Source organism: Solanum verrucosum, unplaced genomic scaffold, assembly GCF_900185275.1.
Source record: "Solanum verrucosum unplaced genomic scaffold, falcon-dt-bn FXZP01000079.1, whole genome shotgun sequence".
Taxonomy (NCBI): Eukaryota; Viridiplantae; Streptophyta; class Magnoliopsida; order Solanales; family Solanaceae; genus Solanum; species Solanum verrucosum.
Window position 1 is genome coordinate 2,640,613 of NW_026020368.1, and position 19,619 is coordinate 2,660,231.

Consider the following 19,619-nt stretch of genomic DNA (forward strand, 5'->3'; position numbering starts at 1 on the left):
TAAATTTAAGTAACAGTGCCCCCATGGAAAGCATAGGATAACACTTGGTACTGTTGGTAAAGGCCAGTGCATCCGCTCTTGTGACCTAGGTTTGAGCCCAAGAACTACATTTTACTATTTTTATTATAAATTTTGAATTTAAAGGGGGCTTATTTATAACATTAAATTGATAGATAAGAGATTCAAAACCATGATCATTCAATAGAACAAACCCACCTTGACCTTAATTTGAAAGCTTCACTAATGCTTAAATTAAGATAATATTGGTGCATTCAAAGTCTTCAAATCTTGGGTTCGCCTAACAAATCAATTCATATAAGCAGTCACTTGTTTGTTAAAGATCCAACTAAACTTCACTTGACGTGGTTCTATTTTCTTGGCTCTACTTTCCAACTTCCTAACCCTAGGTGGAAGTCCACACACATAATCATGTGCACGCCTTGCCTTGTCAATCAAGCCTTCAAGTTTTTCCAATTCCTATCGTGTTATAAGAAATTCTAATATTTCAGCACAGTGACGAGATGTGTAAACTCCTTGCCTTTCAATAATGGTAGAAAAGTTCTCAAATATATTTGGATCTTGCCCATCATACATGAAATGCATCGGCATTATGATCTTCTTCTTCACCATGTCTGCAATAGCTAGCATAGTCGCATTTGGGTCCACTTCTAGAAGCTTCTCAATAATTCTTGTGTAGGCATACTGTTCGCAGGGGCGGAGCTATGACATGGCGAGGGTGGTCAGATGAACAACCTTCGTCAGAAAATTTTTACGGGTATATATACTAAATATCGAGTTTTTTGGATATATACTAACTGTTGAACAACCTTGACACAATAAAGGTTGACAGCCCAGCGGTTAAGGTTGTGCAAAGATGCCTCAGCGTTATGGGTTCGAGCCCAAGTGTTGGTGTTTTTTTAAAAAAATTTCATTATTCCATTTGTTCTCTTAGAAAAGGCAAAACTCAGTCTGGGTTCGATCCCAGGCTTGAACATTTCATTTATTTAATATTTGTTCCGTTTTTCTCTTAAGAAAAAGTACAAAAGTTACCTTTTATAAGTTAAGGAAATAAAAGGTCTATTTTTTACTTTTCTTAATTTAAAAAAAAATAGATTCATAGTTGTCTTTTCCTTTTAGTTTTTTGACTTCTTCTTCTCCCAAAAACCCTTTATAACTTTACTCTTTACCTTTCTCTCTTCTCAACTTTCATACATATTTGCAAATTTTAAGAAATTGGAAGCTTTAATCATTGTATATTTCTTCCTCAACTGCCATTGAAGTGTGAAAAGGTATTTCTTAATTCTTTTTTTCCTTTAGTTTAGTTTTTTCTAATCATGTGTTGAAAGACTTGAATATCTTAATTTTTATGTTAAAAGCTACTTTATTTATTTGAGTATCGATCAACTATTTGGTGTATTGTGGATGATTTTTAATAAGTTTGATATACTTGAACTTGACTACTATTTCAGTTTGGTGTTCAATGAGTTTGGAGAAATATTTTTTTAGAGTACCCAAAACAAGTTTGGCGCGTCAAAATCAAAATCAACTACGCCGAGATGAAAATGTCAACCAAATAGAAATATCATCTCACTCTTCCCAAAGACAAGAATTTGATGTAAATGATTTAAAGGTTGATCCGGTTGAAAGAACTCCAATTTTGAATTATCATCCAAACCTTCGTGATGAGATAAGGAGGGCATATATCATTAAAGGTCCTTGTCAACCTCAAATTCATTAGTTTACTCAAACTAATTTTTTTGGAACACCACGTCGTTTTGTTTAAACGTGGTTTGATGAGTGTCGTGATTGGTTGGAATACAGTATTAGTGCGGATGCTGCTTATTGTTTACCTTGTTATTTGTTTCAAGGAGAAAACATTAATCAAGGTGGTGGTAATGTATTTTCGACTAAGGGATTTACAAATTGGCATAGAAAAGATAGCTTTGCTACACATATTGGTCCACCAAATAGCGTTCATAATCAACCCAAAAGAAAGTGTGAAGATCTCAAGCGAGAACAACAATTCATTCAAGCTGCATTTTACAAGTTGGATGATAAAAGTAAGCATGAATATCGGATTTGGTTAAACACTTCAATCGATGTGGTAAGACTTCTCTTGGATCAAGGTTTTACATTTCGTGGTCATACGAGAGTGAATCGTCATTGAACAAGGGTAATTTTCTTGAAGTTCTTTCTTGGTTAGCTGCTAAATGTGATGCAATTAAACCTTTTGTGTTAGAAAAAGCTCCAAAAAATAATAAAATAACTTCTTATGACATCCAAAAAGATATTGTGACTGCGTGTAAGATTGAAACAGTTAAGGCAATAATAGAGGATATAAATAGTGACTACTTTGCTTTATTGGTTGATAAATCTAGAGATTTGTCACACAAAGAGCAAATGGCTATTTGTCTAAGATATGTTGACAAAATGGGGTTTGTGATGGAGGCATTTATTGGACTTGTTCACATTAAAGATACTAGTGCTTTATCTCTAAAGAAAGCAATTGTAGATGTACTTGCTCACCATTCTTTGACTTTATCTAATGTACGTGGGCAATGTTACGATGGGGCAAGTAATATGCAAGGTGAGCTAGGTGGTCTTAACACGTTGATTAGACAGGAAAGTAGATCGGCTCATTCTGTTCATTGTTTTGCCCATCAACTTCAATTGACTCTTGTTGCGATTTCTAAAAAGTGTGTTCAAGTAGGTGAACTTGTATTATTAATTTCAAATATTTTGAATGTGTTGGGAGCTTCTTTTAAATGTGTGGATAATTTTCGAGAATCTCAAAAAAAGCATCTCCAAATGGCATTGGATATGGGTGAACTAGAAACGGGTAGAGGGTTGAATCAAGAACTTGGTCTTGTTAAAGCCGGTGATACTCGTTGGGGATCTCACTACAAGTCATTTGGAAACTTTATTAGTAGCTTTGACTCTATTGTTGATGTACTTGATACTCTTGTTGAAAATGCAAGTACTTTGGAAGAAAGAGCAAGCGCATCGGGATTTCTCAGAAGTTGTCAAACGTTTGAGACTATTTTCTTGTTGCATTTGATGGCAGATGTTTTAGGAATCACAAATGATCTTAATGTTTCATTACAGAAAAAGGAGCAAGACATTGCAAATGCCATGATTCTTGAAAAGGTAGCAAAGAGAAGGTTGCAAGCTTTAAGAGATAATGAATGGGATCCTCTCTTTAAAAAAAATATTGGATGGGATTCACTTAAAGAAAAGGTAGAAGCATTTTGTATCAAGCATGGCATTTCATTACCCAATTTTGATGATCCATATGCTAATTCTAGGAGATCACGACGTAAAGTAGTTATTTGTACTACTTTGCATCATTATCGTGTGGATGTGTTTTATAAAATCATTGATTGGCAACTACAAGAACTTAATGATCGTTTCAATAAGGTGACAAGTGATTTGCTTAATGGAGTATCTTGCTTGAATCCAATTGATTCATTTTCTAGTTTTGACATAAAGAAGATAATGAGAATGGCTGAATTATGTCCTGGTGATTTTGATGGGTCCAACATGAGAGCTCTTGAGAATCAACTTGTTAATTACATTATTGATGTTCATGATATTGATGAAAGGTTCTCCAATTTAAGTGGACTTGGAGAACTTTCAAGAAAGTTGGTTGAGACAAAGAAGCATTTAACCTATTCTCTCATATTTCTTTTAGTGAAGTTTTGTAACGACCCTTTCGAAAGGATACTACCACCTAAGCAAGAAAACTACTGAAATACTTGCGACAATTAAAAGAGTTTTACTATGGCCATACTGATTGTAGTTTAATAGAGGGATTAGGTTCATAAAGGGAAAAATTAGATAAGGATGTGCATCTTGTACATTTAAACATTTATGTGATGTCAAAATTGATATGGCACGGAGTTTTAACTTATGACGGAAAAACCCTCCCAAAAATAATTTAAGCAAATAACCGATGAGCTTTTCATGCATATATTATCTTCACACTTAAGGATGAAATAATATGAATATTACCCATTTCGAAGTATCGAAATCAGCCCGTTCATGCTTCACACAAATATTCAAAACCAGCCAATAAATTATGAGATTTTTATGCATATATATATATATTGTCCTCACATTAAAAAATATATATATATATCTAACTTTCGAGCACTCAACTAGGTGATTCATGCTTCATACCATCATTCAAAATTAGTGGTAAATTTAATATATTACAAGACTTGGGCTTTCACGCCCCAAAAGAACAAAACACATAGCCATACTTAATTTACAACCCATGGTGACACGATCAGTAAATATACAACAAAAAGATCATGTACAAGTCCCAAGGTTTATACAAAATATAGATGCCTAAATGCAAATGTGATCTTCCTTAAGGCTCTCAAAATCTCCCTCTCCAATGGCCAACTTCACGCATCCACTCGCTCATTCCCTACGATAGAAACAACTATCGCTAAGCATATAGCTTAGTGGTGCAAAACTATAGTTTTGGAGCCATCCGATTCACAAAATAAACCTTCTCAAGTCATAAGCAACATAATTGAACATAATTAATAAATCAAGTAAACAATATATAAAGAGTATCAAGTTCGATATTTAAAGATCCAAATGTCAAGAACGTTCATAGCATCATTTTCCAAGAGATTCAACAACAAGGTTCGCCCAATATGTACATCATGTCTTCACACCAAGCACAACCAAGTATCAAGAAGGGTCGACGCCCTATATCAAGAAGGGTCAAAGCCCAATAATCAAGAGAACCAAGAACCATATTAAAAATGGTTTTCTAATTCGTACTTAAAATGGACAACATCCATACTTAAGACGAACTAAAAATCCAGAGTCAAGATGGCAAATGATCCGAATCAAGAGGCATGCCAAGAGTGACAAAGTCACAGCCACAAGAAGGACGAGGTCCCAACAAGAGTGCCAAGTGATCAAACAATCCGTACAAGTGGGCGAGGTACACAAGCATCTTTAACTTCTCAAAGGATACCAATCCACACAATGCAAAGTGACAAGAGGTAGCCAAGGTACCAAGATCCAATTTCAAATATACTAGAGGTTAAAAGAGTGCAAGTACAAGTTTATACACAAACCTCGGTGCCTTAGCAAAGAAACAGTCCAACCAACGTATCAAGGTCCTCAACTTGTTCACGAGTATATACAACCTTTAAAATACAATTAAACAACTTATTTAATCCCTAGCAGCTCAATAATATTGATGTAAAACGGGATTATCATCACAAGTAAAATTAGCCTGCACAAACACAACAATGCTCCAAAACAGTGATTCTGGCCAGCCTAGTACCTCATGTCGCAACTTAGATTTGAAACGGAAAACAGCAAAACTAGACTTTATACCCTTCATGAAATATGTATATACATCTCTTAGGGTTGCAAACAAACAAGAATCACCGCAAAAGGTATTTTGTACAACAAGATATAGTCAAAACACTAACAGCTGTTCATACAGAATTTGAAATTCTAAAATCTGGACAGAACTTGTCCTATGTTGCGTCCCATATTTCGAGTCTATAACAGCTGAATCAGAGTTTGACATAAACATAAGAGTTGTAGGTCTATCAATTAGCTTTCCAAATCATATTTACTCACTGTAAACTAAGCTCTAGAACGAGAGTTATGCATATAAGACTAAACACTGCCCAGTTCAGCAACAGATTTCGACACTTACCAACAAGAAGTGTGTGTTCTTGAATTCCAACCAAAAGGGCCAAGTTTTCTCTTGTGATTTTGAAGAACAATCTGTTAAGCTAAGGTTCTAATGTTTTTAGACTTGAGGAAAAACGAAATTAATTATAGGGGTTGGAAAAATATATCTTCCAAAGGTGATACTTATCACCTAAACAAAAGTCACCAAAAGGGGCTGCCCAACAAAATGTTGGCTGCCCAAAAAGCATACATATATATCTATATGTATATCCCTTACCTTTCTTTTAAAGTTAAACAAAATTTTAATTAGGATATTACCTAAACACCCCATCACAAATCCTTAAATTACGATAAGAATTTATGCTAAGCAAGTTGGCAATTTTCACAACACTTCAAGTTCCCAAAATGAGACTAAAACATATTCTAGTAATTAAGCAACGGTAAATCGACATGCGACTCTTGGTTAGTATTTAGGGGTGTTACAAGTTTGCTTTAATTTGCTTCTACCTGTTGCCACTGCTACAATTGAAAGAGCTTTTTCGGCAATGAAGATTATCAAGAATGACTTGCGAAATCGAATGGATGATGAATTCTTAGATGGTTGCATAGTGCCTTATGTAGAGAAAAAAGTATTTAAAGATGTTTCTAATGAATGTATTATGAAAACATTTCAAGAGATGAAGTGTCGTTGAGTGCAATTGTAGTTACCACTTTACAATTTACATATTTTGGTGTATATGAAACTATCCGTCAATATATTTGTCCTACTTCATCTTCCTTAGTTTATTCATTGATATTTTGTAAGTTTCAGTTTTAAGAATTTTCATTTTGGATAGTTGGTTAATTTGATATTGAGGTATGACTATTTTGAAGCCAATCTTTATAATCTGACTAGCAAGGTTTATTTTTTTAATTGTCCTAAAGTATGAACACCCTTGGCGAAAATCCTGGCTACACCACTGATTGTTCGTGCCGCTTCTCATCCGCAGCAATGGTTCCACACATACGTTACTACAAAAAACCCCTAAATTGCCAACAGATTTTACTAACAACTTAAGTTGGTTAGTAATCTACTAACAAATTACCAACATGTTTCTAACTGAATTATATTTTAAAACTTAACAACGAAAATCTAACAGATTACCAACCAAAATCTTACTAACTAAGTATTTTAGTTGGTAAATACGGTGGGAAAAAATGGCACCAAATTTAGCAACATTTTATCAATGGATTACCAACTGAAATATTACTAACGCACACCTTTTGTTGGTAATACTACCAACGAAGTATATATCGGTTGGTAAATATGACAAAAAATTATTTATATAATTTATTAACATATTAACAATGAATTACTAACCAAACATTTACCAACGGCAACATTGTGTTACTAAATTTACCAACCAAATATAAATGTGTTGATAAATTAGTAACGAAATGTAATTTGTTGGTAAACTTGCCAACCAATATCCAATTAGTTGAAAATTTTGCCGACGAATAAAGATTGTAGTTAGTAAATTACTAACATCATTAAAATTGTTGGTAATATACCAACCGATCATTAATCCATTGGTAAAATTTACCAACATATTAATTATTAGTTGGTAATATTACATATGAATGTTTAGTTGAATAGTAACTATTACCAATTGTGATAAAATTTATTGGTAAATTATTAATTACTAACTTATATTTGAATAGTTGTTTATCAATTGAAGTTAAACTTTTTGGTAAATCAGCGTCTAGTGTTGAGGCTTTCTTATTCAGTTTGTGTCGTTAGGCGTTTTAACTTTTAAATTTTAGCCAAAACATGACTTTGGTTGATATTTTTGGTAAACGTGCTTAGATTAGAACTTTGTCAGTGTCATTAGCTTCGAAAGGTCATTTTTTATCTAACAGGAAGGTTGGTTCAAGATTTGAGGCTTCCGTTTTCTGTTTGTGTCGTTAGGTGTTTTAAATCTTATGTTTTGGCCAAAATTTGACTTTGGTCAATATTTTTGTGAACGTGCTCAAATGAGAATTCCGTCAGCATAATTAACTTCAAAGGTCATTTTTTATCTAATAGGATGGTTGGTTCGGGTTTTGAGGCTTTCAATTTTAGTGTGTGCAATTAAGTGTTTTAACTTATAAATTTTGGCCAAAATTTAACTTCGGTCAATTTATTTGATAAACATGCTCAGATGAGAATTTCGTCAGTGCAGCTAGATGCAAAAGGTCATTTTGATGTAATAAGATAGAGGGTTCGGGTTTTGAGGCTTCCATTTTTAGTTTGTGCCGTTAGGCATTTTTAACTTTTAAGTTTTGCCAAAATTTCACTTTAGTCAATATTTTTGGTAATCGTGCTCGAATTGAAATTTTGTCACCACGGTTAGCCATATAAGTTCAATTTTGGTCTCATAGGATGGTTGGTTCGGGTTTTGAGACTTTTATTTTCAGTTTGTGTCATTAAGCGTTTTAACTTTTAATTTTTGGCAAAAATTTGAATTAGGTCAATTTTTTTGGGAAACATGCTCAAATTTGAATTTCGTCAGCGCGGTTAGCTCTGGAAGGTCATTTTTCGTCTTATAGGATGGTTGGTTTGGATTTTGAGGTTTTCATATTCAGTTTGTACCGTTAGGCGTTTTAACTTTTAACTTTTGGCCAAAATTTGACTTTGCTTAACTTTTTTTTTTAACGTGCTCTGATGAGAATTCCGTCAGCGCGATTAGCTTTGGAAGGTCATTTTTATATCTAATAGGATGGTTGGTTCAGGTTTTGAGGCTTCCATTTTCAGTTTGTGTTGTTAGGCATTTTAACTTTTAAATTTTGGCCAAAATTTAGATTTGGTCAATATTTTTGATAAACGTGCTCAAATTAAAATTTTTGATATAATGATGTGTCATATTGAGATTAATTTAACTTGTTATCATAGATTTTGCATTGTTTCATTCAAATATGATTTATAAAATTGATATTAATATTTTTGGATTTATATTCGTGCTCTGGGATCCCAATCGGCCTGCATCAGCGGTAACCGGTCGATCAACTCATTTCAAATTTTTAAATGCAATAAATTAATAAATATTTTACTATTGGATAATCATTCAGTTAATAATATTTTGAACATATTGTCAATCAATTACTAACCTAACATTAATTGAACTTGAATGATATATTACCAACAAACTAACAATTAATTAGTAAATTTATTAGAAAACCAAATAATCATACTAACATAGTAACATATTTAAAATTTATTACCAACAAGGGTTGTGGTGGAGTGGTAAGTACTCCTACATCCTTAACCAAGAGGTCTCAAGTTCGATTCCCCTGGATACTGAGTCGCCTTGAATGATATATTACCAACAAACTAACAATCAATTAGTAAATTTATTAGAAAAACAAATAATCATACTAACGTATTTAAAATTTATTATCAACAAGGGTTGTGGTGGAGTGGTAACTACTGCATCATCCTTAACCTAGAGGTCTCAGGTTTGATTCCCCTCGGGTACGGAGTCGCCTTTGTTAGGGAGCGCTTTATTCCCCAATGTGGGACTTCCCGGCGTGAATCCGAATTTAGTCGGGCTCCGGTGTGGGGTACCGGACACCGGATGGGAAACCAAAAAAAATAAAAGTATTTAAAATTTACTATAATTACCAACGGAATCGAATAATGAAGAAAAAAATTTACTAACTCCTTTTCAATTCGTTAGTAAAGGTACTAACGATATACTAACCAAAAATTAGTTGGTGAATTTACCAACGGAAATTTCAGGGTCATGTTTCAAAATATTGTAACATCTTTGGGTGTTTACCAACCGATTTTTGGTTGGTAACTCGGTTGGTAAGTTTACCAACAAATTAAAATCGGTTGGTAATATTTACCGACGAGCCTTTTAGCAATAGATTAATATAAGTTGGCATTTGGTTGGTAACTCAATTTGCCAACCAATTTGATCAATTTACCAACAAATTATTTTGTTGGTAATTGGGGTTCCTTTTATAGTGCGTGCTAGCATGGGGTCTCCACCTTCTGTAGCTAGCCTAGCCATATTTCCATGTGACGACCACGTGGCTCGCTCTTGAAATGATGTGTATACAAAGCCCAAATACGGATTGTTCTCTAGTCCGATGTCCTAACATATGCAAAGAATTTTCAAAAATACATGACAATTATAAGAAATTGCATGCAGCAGTTGATTACATAATGTTGTTTCAATTGGATCGTTCAAAAATATATATTGGAAAAATAAAAAGAAAGATGAATATACAAAAAATTTCAGAATAAGCCTTACCATTCCAGCGCCAATCAAGTATTGTAGCGTCTTGTCAACCATCAACATGTCCACTCTCCCTGAAAGATAAAGATAAGTCCGTGAAGATATCAAACACGAGAATAAGAAGCAAGCTCGCCTTCCTTTTTGATCATTTTGATAGAGGAGGATGAAGAATTCTCCTCAGCTGACCATGCCCGGCTCCAAATTGCCCATGGACATGGACTGCATCCAATCTCATCGCGTACTCCATCTAACTTATTAAACAAGGTCTAATAGGTAGGCAAAGCATCTTCAGTTAGCATATTACCCACAAGCATAACAAAGTACTCATCTGGAAGCCCTGGGCTGCCAACATTTCTCTACGGGCTTGCGGAAGGGGAGGACGTTTTCGGAAACCCAAGATTCTAATGACTTGAAGATTTCCAATTTTTCTGGTGGCATTGAGTGAGTAACCTGGTGGCGAGGACCGGAGATAACCTCCGTGATGAGGTGGTTTTGTGACGGAGTATAGTGGTTGTAGGGGGAGGTGACGCCCTACCATCGATGGAACGTTGAATTGGGAGAAACTTGTAGTCTGCATCATGACTAATACAAAGTTTAATACTAAAGAGTGACCAATATTGTTTACAAGGAAATCTTATTATTTATATAGATGGATATATAATTTGTTGATTCTTTAACTGATTGCCCTAATTCATAAATGACACATAGAAAAAAAAGTATAGCTACTCTATAGTTTCCATGATTGTTTGCAATTTAATTTGGGGAGGGAGCTTTACACGTTATCAAGACGTTGAGGAATATATTCGAAATCGGGACGCAAAGTATTGGGACTTTTTGGGATGATATCCGAATTCCACCAAATTTTTAAAAAAATTGTAATTTTAAAAAAAATAGGATGTAATTTGTTCATAAAGCCCAATAAGCAACTGTGAGAGACAATTAACATTGCATTATTTCTAGTATAAATTATAGGAACCACATATAATAAGTACTAAATAACATCCTATCCCTTCTAGTTTTCTATTTACCAAAAATTCCTTAAAAATGATGTTTGCGGGATACATTAGGTTTGATACATTCCACATAGTGTTGTGCACGAGATACATTAGGTTTGATACATTCCACATAGCGTTGTGCACGAGATACATTAGGTTTGATACATTCCACATAGCGGGATACATAGCGTTGTGCACGGAATACATGTGGGATACATAGCATTGTGCACGGGATACATAGCGTTTGATATATTCCACATAGTGGAATACATAACGTTGTGCACGGGATACATGCGGGATACATAGGTAAATAAGGGATTTTTGAAATTTTTGAAATAAATAAGGATAAATGGATATTAAGGTAAGTAAAGGAGTGCAGTTAAGTAATTTGTCCTTATTTCTAATGCATCACTTTTGGGTATTTTCTTTCTTTAGATAAGCAAAGAGATATAATCAGATGGAGAATGACGAAGATAAAACGAAACGAAAGGAGTTAATATTTTTGATCATCACTAAATTATGAACGACTTTCTTAGAAAATTACTAATCTTTGTTTTATAACCTAAAAATATTCAATTGTAAATAGTTTTCTCAATAAGTCAGTCATTTTTATTTTATGATTTAAAAGCCACTAGACTAAAGATAATTTTTTTTAATAAAGTTACTCAACTAAAAATATTTCTCCTAAAAAGTTAATCAATTGTGTTTTATAACTCAAAAGTCACTCAACTACTAGAATTTCATCTAAAAAAAAATCATCCAACCAATTTTTTTATAAAAAAAAAATTGTTTACCTGAAATTTCTATTTTAAGCTGAACTTTTAATAAGAAATAAGAAGTCTCATTTTAACCATTTTATTGACGCGCACACTGAGATTATATGTGATTTGACCCCTTCTTTTTGAGATATACCTAACTTTACTAACTAGAGTGTTTAGATCCCGTACATTTATCTAATTTTAGAAAGAGAGTACAGTATACCATATGTTATAATCGTTAAGGTCCCTGCGATAGATTTAGGTCCAGTAATGTTTAATACAACTGGTTTTGATTTCTGACACGTGTACACACGTATTTTACGGCTGGGAAAGGGGCGTAAAAAATGAGCCAAAGCATAGGTAACCTGACTAATCTATTCAAAATTTTATGGGTTGGACTGGACTTAAGATAATTTGAATTGAATTCAATCTCAACTCGTTCAAGCTTTAATTCATTTTAAAAGAATTTTCAATTGAGCCCAATTTTATCTTCAATTTCAATTAGTTTTAAGACTATTTATGTGCATTGATGTAAATGTTTTATAATTGACATATATAAGACTAATTATTATTAGTTATGACATTATTCTTTATCTTTCAAGTTTTAACATTAAACAATTACGGGATATAACATTTTGTTAAATAAAAGTAAGTTAGAAAAAATGGAATATAAATTTACGAACAAATTAAAAATAATAATGATAATTAATAATAGGCCATAACAAAAAAAATATATTCATTTTCCTTGTTTACCTTAAAACACTTACTGTCGTTTCTCTCACCTGTTAATTTTCTTAAAAAACAGATTTTTTTATAGATATTTTTTTACTTAATATTCTCTTCTTCTCTCTTTTTCTCCTTCATCTCAAAACAGTAGTTATCACTGTATAGAATTTGTCCTAATTTTATACCAACAAAACAGTAAAAGATTATATGCAACTAAAAAAAAGGCACAATTTTTTCATTTTATGCGAAAAGAACTGCATAACATTCTATTAGTGGAGAGATGTATGTTTCTATATTGAAGATATGTATTTTGTATCTTCTATGATTTATCTATTCATTTGTAATTTTTTTTTAAAAAAAATTGAGTTGAAATTCAAATTGTTGTTATTAAAGTTAAATAACAATATATTAAAATTATTGAGATTAAGCGAGTCAAATTGGACGCGTCATGACCCAACCAATTGTTTTAGCCCATTTGAACCCAAAGTAAACTTGGGCGGGTCATGATCCAACCCCCTTTTTTACCCATTTGAGCCCAAAGTAAATTTGAGCTAGTCATGCCCCAATCCAATTTCTATCTCAAGTCGTTTTAATATCTCCAATTTCAACCCAATCCGCCATTTGACACCCTTAGCTGGGGAATTAAAAACGTTGACACAATTCACAAAAATAAACGAGAGAAAAAACTTAAAGCTAATGATGGCGTTAGATACATTAAGTATTGCCTTAAAAAAATAAAATTAACAACAATTAAATTATTATCATTAATTAATTACCACTAAAAATCATTTTTAATATTACATCACAATACCTAACTTTAAGTAGAGGGTTTAGACCCCTTCATTTAGCTGTTGGTAATTGCTACCACTCAATAAGAGGATACATTGAATTTTTTTCTACTACCATAGTTTACAACTTTGCGCCAAAGCCACATGTTATATTATCTACAAGTTATGACATTAATGTTAACTATATCCTACAAGTGAAATGATCCCCCCTTGCAAGTTGCATCCTTTGTAACTAGAGGTAAGACTTGATCCCTTTATATATTTTTTACCTAAATAATATATAAGATAGGAGTCTGGCCAAATCCCCATAAGATATAAAAAAAATGACTTCCTTTGACAAATGAAGCCAATTGATAGGATCATAAATACAATGGTCTACAACCAAAGATGCAAAAATATAAAGGTTCTAAGCTGTCACAAATTAATATTAAAAATCTTTATAAATTTAACAAATTAATATTAAAAATCTCTACAAATTTAACGGCCGCAAATATATTGATGGCAAGAATAATTGTACTGATTTTAAAAATGCTCGCAATTCAATTTGTTGGGCTCTAAACTGCTATAAATCGACAAAATAACCTCATAAGTTGAACATTTTCTTGTGGTGCATGGCAAGTCAAATTTAAGAGATGCACTGTACTTATATTTCTTTGATAATGGATATTATTATTTAATATAGGGAAAAGGGTCAAAAATGTCCTCAACCTATTAGAAATGGTTCAAAAATATCCTTCTTTCATCTATTGGTTTAAAAATGTCCTTAACGCTTTTTTTAAGGTTCAAAAATGTCCTTTAGTTAACAGAAATATGACATGAAATTTAACTAAACAAATGGTCAATTTTCATTGGTCCACCTAATTTTTTTTTATCAAATAAAAAACTCACCCATCCCAACACCGAAGCCCGTTTCTAATAAGTCTAGCCCAATTGTTGTCTCTCTTCATTCTTTCTTGGGAAAATTGTATGAAATAGCAATTTATTAATTCAAATTGAATACTATAGCCATAATTTATTTTAATTGTAATTCACAGCAAACATCCTCTTTTTTTGTCATCTGATTCGGTATACAATTAGTCATTTTATACATTTCGGTATAAAATGTGTTTGTGTTTGTATAAAGCGAGAGAAAAGTGTATATACAAATACAAATACATATATTTTCGTCTTATACACTTATAATTATACAACTACAGATCTTATTATACAAATTACAATGTATAAATGAATTTATACAAAACTGAACAATTTGTATAAAATTGAATGTTTGTAGCGAATTATACAAATCAAAAGCTCCATAGCAAACATAAAATTTGTTATGGAGCGCAATTATGCAAACTATAGTTATAACATATTTATATGATTTTTATGTTTGCTATATGTGAAAGTTGCTCATCTTTCTTCTCCTTCCCCTTTCTTTCATCTGCCATTTTAATTTAATTTGTGTTTCCTTCTTTCAAATTCAATGTTTAAAAATTCATTTTTCTTGTCTTATTCTAGGCTAATCATGTAATCGCTATTGAATATTGATTGCAAATCATTTCATGATGTGGATGCGGATGAATATTGTATGTAAATTCTCACCCTGCAACATTAAAATTTCAAAAATATAATACAAGACTTGTTAATATAGTTCTAAACTTATTTTGGTGGAGAAATGGATAAGAAATTTGCTATGTAATTTTGGAGGATTTGAATCTACATTTAGCTGTTATTTTTTGGGTTTCAAGCTTTCATTTTAATTTTTGTTTGTTGGTTGAAATTTATTGTTTTTAGGATTAAAATTCACATTTTATTTATCATACGTGCTGCAATTTAGCTGTTAGAATACGGATTTTAAATGTTGTCTTGTTAAATAGTGCAATTTAGTTGTTTTTTTGGCCAAATTAAAGTGCTGCAATTTACTGCTGTTTTTGGAATTGAATGTTGGTTTTTAAAGAAAGAAAACATAGGAAGAAGAAAGATAAGAGAAAAGCTTAAAACTGCCGGTGAAAACGGTTTTGGGTATTGGGTTGGATGAGGGTTTTTTATTTGATAAAATAATTAGGTGGACCAATGAAAATTGACCATTTGTTTAGTTAAATTCCATGTCATATTTCTGTTAACTAAAGAGCATTTTTGAACCTAAGAAAAATATTAGGAAAAATTACAGATATCCCACCTTTTAGTTTACTTATTACCATTATCCCCTATAAATTTTACAAATTTCCAAAATCCCTCATTCTCGCGCATCAGATTAATGTATCAGCGCTTATATTATTGTATCTCGCGCATCAGATTAATGTATCAACGCTTATATTGTTGTATCTCGCGCATCAGATTAATGTATCAACGCTTATATTATTGTATCTCGCGCATCAGATTAATGTATCAGCGCTTATATTAATGTATCAAAGCTATATAAGTGCTGATACATGTGCGAGATACAATAATATAAGCGTTGATACATTAATCTGATGCGCGAGATACAATAATATAAGCGTTGATACATTAATCTGATGCGCAAGATATAATAATATAAGCGTTGATACACTAATTTGATGCGCGAAAATGAGGGATTTCTGTAATTATAAACTTTTAAGGGATAAATTATAATTTTGCCTTTAAAGTATGTGATTTTTGTAATTTGCCCAAAATATTAAGGACGTTTTTAAATCAATAGATGAAAGAAGAATATTTTTGAACGATTTCTAATAGGTTCAGGATATTTTTGATCATTTTTCCTTTAATATAAAGCACAATACACTGTGTAGTATATACGTGCGCACGCGCACCTACCCCTAAGGGCAGAGGAGGTACAGACATCCGTTAAAATTGGTATGTCTCAAAAACAAGTTTATTTTGGTAGCTTAGGCAATAAAAAACAATTATTAGTGAAAGGACAAGTTTAGCTTTATATATTTATTTCAAATCAATTCATCTAAACAATCACTTGTTTGTTAAAGATCCAACTAAACTTGACTTGACGTGGCTCTATTTTCTTGGCTCTACTTTCCAACTTTCTAACCCTAGGTGGAAGTCCACACACATAATCCTGTGCACGCCTTGCCTCGCCAATTAAGCCTTCAAGTTTTTCCAATTTCCATCGTATTATAAAAAATTCTAATATTTCAGCATAATGACGAGATGTGTAAATCCCTTGTCTTTCACTAATGGCAGAAAAGTGCTCAAATATATTCGGATCTTGCCCATCATACATAAGATGCATTGGCATTATGATTTTCTTCTTCATCATGTGTGCAATAGCTAGCATAGTCGCATTTGGGTCCACTTCTAGCAACTTCTCAACAATTCTTGTGTAGACATGTTCGTGTCGCTTCTCGTCCGCACCAATGGTTCCACATATACGTGCTAGCATGGGGTCTCCGCCTTCTGTAGCTAGCCTAGCCATATTTCCATGTGACAAACACGTGGCTCGCTCTTGAAATGATGTGTATACATAGCCCAAATACGGATTGTTCTCTACTCCGATGTCCTAACATATGCAAAGATTCAAAAATATATGACAAAAGAAGTTGCATGCAACCACTGCCTATAGTATTTTCAAATTCAAAAACTACTTATTACATGATCAAATAATTCATTCAACTTTAACTTAGTTAACTATAAAATAAATATCACTTGAACTTTTCTATATATTTTGTACAAAAAATATGACTCCACATTACAAAAATAAAATTAATTATGATTGAGAAATTTCATAAACCTCCTTAAATGTTTTGCTTCATTTGTCTTTTGTGCGATAAATTTTAAAGTTAAATGACTTTTAAGTGTCAAAAACTAAAAAAGTTAATTATGTGTGATAATCTTAAAGTTGAATAACTTTAATATATATGATAAATATAGAAAAATATATTTTTTCAGGTAGACTCAAAATTGGATGACCATAGGTCTTTGTCAATTATTTATTCACATTTAAACCAGGTTAAAAAACAGTACTTAAAACAATATACTCTTAAAAATAATAACGTCGTTGTTTAACGGTCATCTAATAATATGAATAAGGCTCAAATACTTCAAACTTAATTAATGTGTAGCTCCCATCTAGCATATCTTTATTTATTATGCTTCATGTACTTGTCTAGTGCAAAGAAATATGATATATTTGGTGGTTTCATATATATTTAACTTATTTATGGCATCTTTTAGTTATCTGGTACAGTATTTAACTAAATAATTCTCTACAGATTTTCAGAAGAAGCCTTACTATTCCAGCTCCAATCAAGTATTGTAGTGTCTTGTCAACCATCAACATGTCCACTCTCCCTGAAAGATAAAGATAGGTCCTTAGCAAATCACCATGTCGATTCTCCTCAGCTGTCCATGCCCGTGTCCATATTGCCCATGGGCATGGGCTGGATCCAGTCTCATCGCGTACTCCATCAAACGTATTAATCACAGTCTGATAAGTAGGCAAAGCATCCTCAGTTAGCATATTACCCACAAGCATAACAAAGTACTCATCCGAAAGCCCTAAAACTCGTTGCCTTAGGGCCCGAACCTCTTCCTCGAATTGTTCGGGCCCTTGAGATGGGTTAGGGAGAAACTCAATGGGCTGCCAACATTTCTCTACGGGCTTGCGGAGTGGGAGGATGTTTTCGGAAACCCAAGGTTCTAATGACTTGAAGAGTTCCAATTTTTCTGGTGGCATTGAGTGAGTGACCTGGTGGCGTGATGGAGAAGTTGTGGGTGAAGCCACCGCGAGGACCGGAGATAACCTCCATGATGAGGTGGTTTTGCGACGGAGTATGGTAGTTGTAGGGGAACGTGACGCCCGTACAATCGATGGAATGTTGAATTGGGAGAAATTTGTAGTCTGCATCATGACTAAAAGAAGGTTAAATAAAGAGTGTTATTAGATGAGTGACAAATATTGCTTTCAAGGAAATCCTATTTATATGGATGGGATATATAATTTGTTGATTATTTTAATCGAATGTATTTTATAAGGTTTTCCCAGGCTCCCCTCCATTACCCCTTTCCTCTATTTTGTCAAGTGCACCTCTAGATAAGAGACATGTGTCTTATTTAAAGTTTAAATGTCAAAATTATATTATATTAACAAATATCATAAGTCATAACCATAATCAAGCCAATTAATTTTAGAAAACTACTCCTAAATTAAGTAAAAATTACAATATTCCATACAAAAATTTGATATTTATTAATATCATTAATTCCATCTTATATTTTTTTATTTAAATATTAAATTTTATGATATTTAAGGTGAGAATCAACTAAACAATTTTCTATACTAGTAAACTTTATTCTTGAAATATTATACTACTATGTTGAGAAACAAAAAAAATAGTGAAGAATTATCAATGTTGAAAAAAAAAAACCATAAAATAAAGGAACCCGAAACCAAAAATTAAAAATTAAAAAACAAAAGGTTTTTAGAATTAAACGATACCAAAATTATTCCAAGGAGAAAATGTGGTTATTGAACGTTTGAAAGGAAAAAATATGCGTTATTTTAAATATTTTTTATCTTCTCTTTTTGTGAAATAAAAGAAAACATTATTTTAGTTACAAATGTTTTTGAAGATTATTATTTATCACATTAAAATACTGACAGCGTGAAATTCTTTGTCTAGTTATTCAATTTTTTGCTTTTTATTTTTTATCTTTTTATCAGTGAAGTATCAAAATTCAAAAGCACACTTAAGTTAATTCATGTTTTTAAATTTCATACTTATATTATTAAGTTTAAACATATTTCACATTGATAAAAATATTCCGTTGACAAAAGTTAAATAAATTATTAATAATTATTAAAATTTAAAAATAAAATAAAAATAAAATTTAAATATGTTGTTTTACTCCACTCTACCACCTCTTCCCCCTCCAGTACAACAACCCCCACGCCCCCAACTTTTTTTAAAATTTCTTATATAGAAGTTTGAAAATATCTTACTTCAACCCACACCACTCCCCCCACCCCCACCCTTTCCAAAATTGAATGTGTGTGTATTTTAGGAAAATATTTTTTTCTTGTCTTGTGTTGTCAAATATAATAGAAATGAAAATTTAATTTTAAAATATATCTCGCGGCAAGTAAAAATATGTATCTAAAAATATATGCATAAAAAAATTATAAGTGGAGGGTTAGTTGTGGTTGGGTAGAATTTTTTATTTATTTATTTTAAAATAATATTTAGAAAAAATTGGGAATGAAGGGGTGTCTAACGGGTTGGGGGGGGGGGGGGGGGTTGAATGAAGTAAGATTTTTGTGGGAGGAGATGGTAGATTGGGGCAAGAAAAATGTTTTTTTTTTAGATAGATACTTTAGTCATTAACATTTAGAGAAAATTGTCAAATGACCCCCAATCTATTATCGGATTTTCAACTATACACTTATACTTTATGAGGGTTTTATTATCCGCCTAAACTATTTTAAAGTGAAATTATTTCCTC

General features: G+C 32.3%; 1 protein-coding gene and 1 pseudogene across 1 annotated transcript; both read right to left on the bottom strand.

Annotated features, from left to right (window-relative positions):
* Positions 1-306: 306 nt before the first annotated feature.
* On the bottom strand, positions 307-10,512 carry LOC125837992 (stearoyl-[acyl-carrier-protein] 9-desaturase 6, chloroplastic-like; annotated as a pseudogene).
* Positions 10,513-16,122: 5,610 nt separating this feature from the next.
* LOC125838272 (stearoyl-[acyl-carrier-protein] 9-desaturase 1, chloroplastic-like) lies at positions 16,123-18,027 on the bottom strand. The gene is made up of 2 exons (XM_049517351.1): positions 17,410-18,027; positions 16,123-16,677 (listed from the first exon to the last, which is right to left on the bottom strand). Exons 1-2 carry the CDS (start codon positions 18,025-18,027, stop codon positions 16,123-16,125), a joined length of 1,173 nt encoding a protein of 390 aa, XP_049373308.1.
* Between the last annotated feature and the right edge of the window lie 1,592 nt (positions 18,028-19,619).

Excerpts from the sequence above, each read along its gene's own strand:
- LOC125838272 (XM_049517351.1), bottom strand. The coding sequence starts at position 18,027 with ATGATGCAGACTACAAATTTCTCCCAATTCAACATTCCATCGATTGTA. Across the intron at positions 16,678-17,409 it reads ACTTGATTGGAGCTGGAATA|GACATCGGAGTAGAGAACAA; the intron begins GTAAGGCTTCTT and ends TGCATATGTTAG.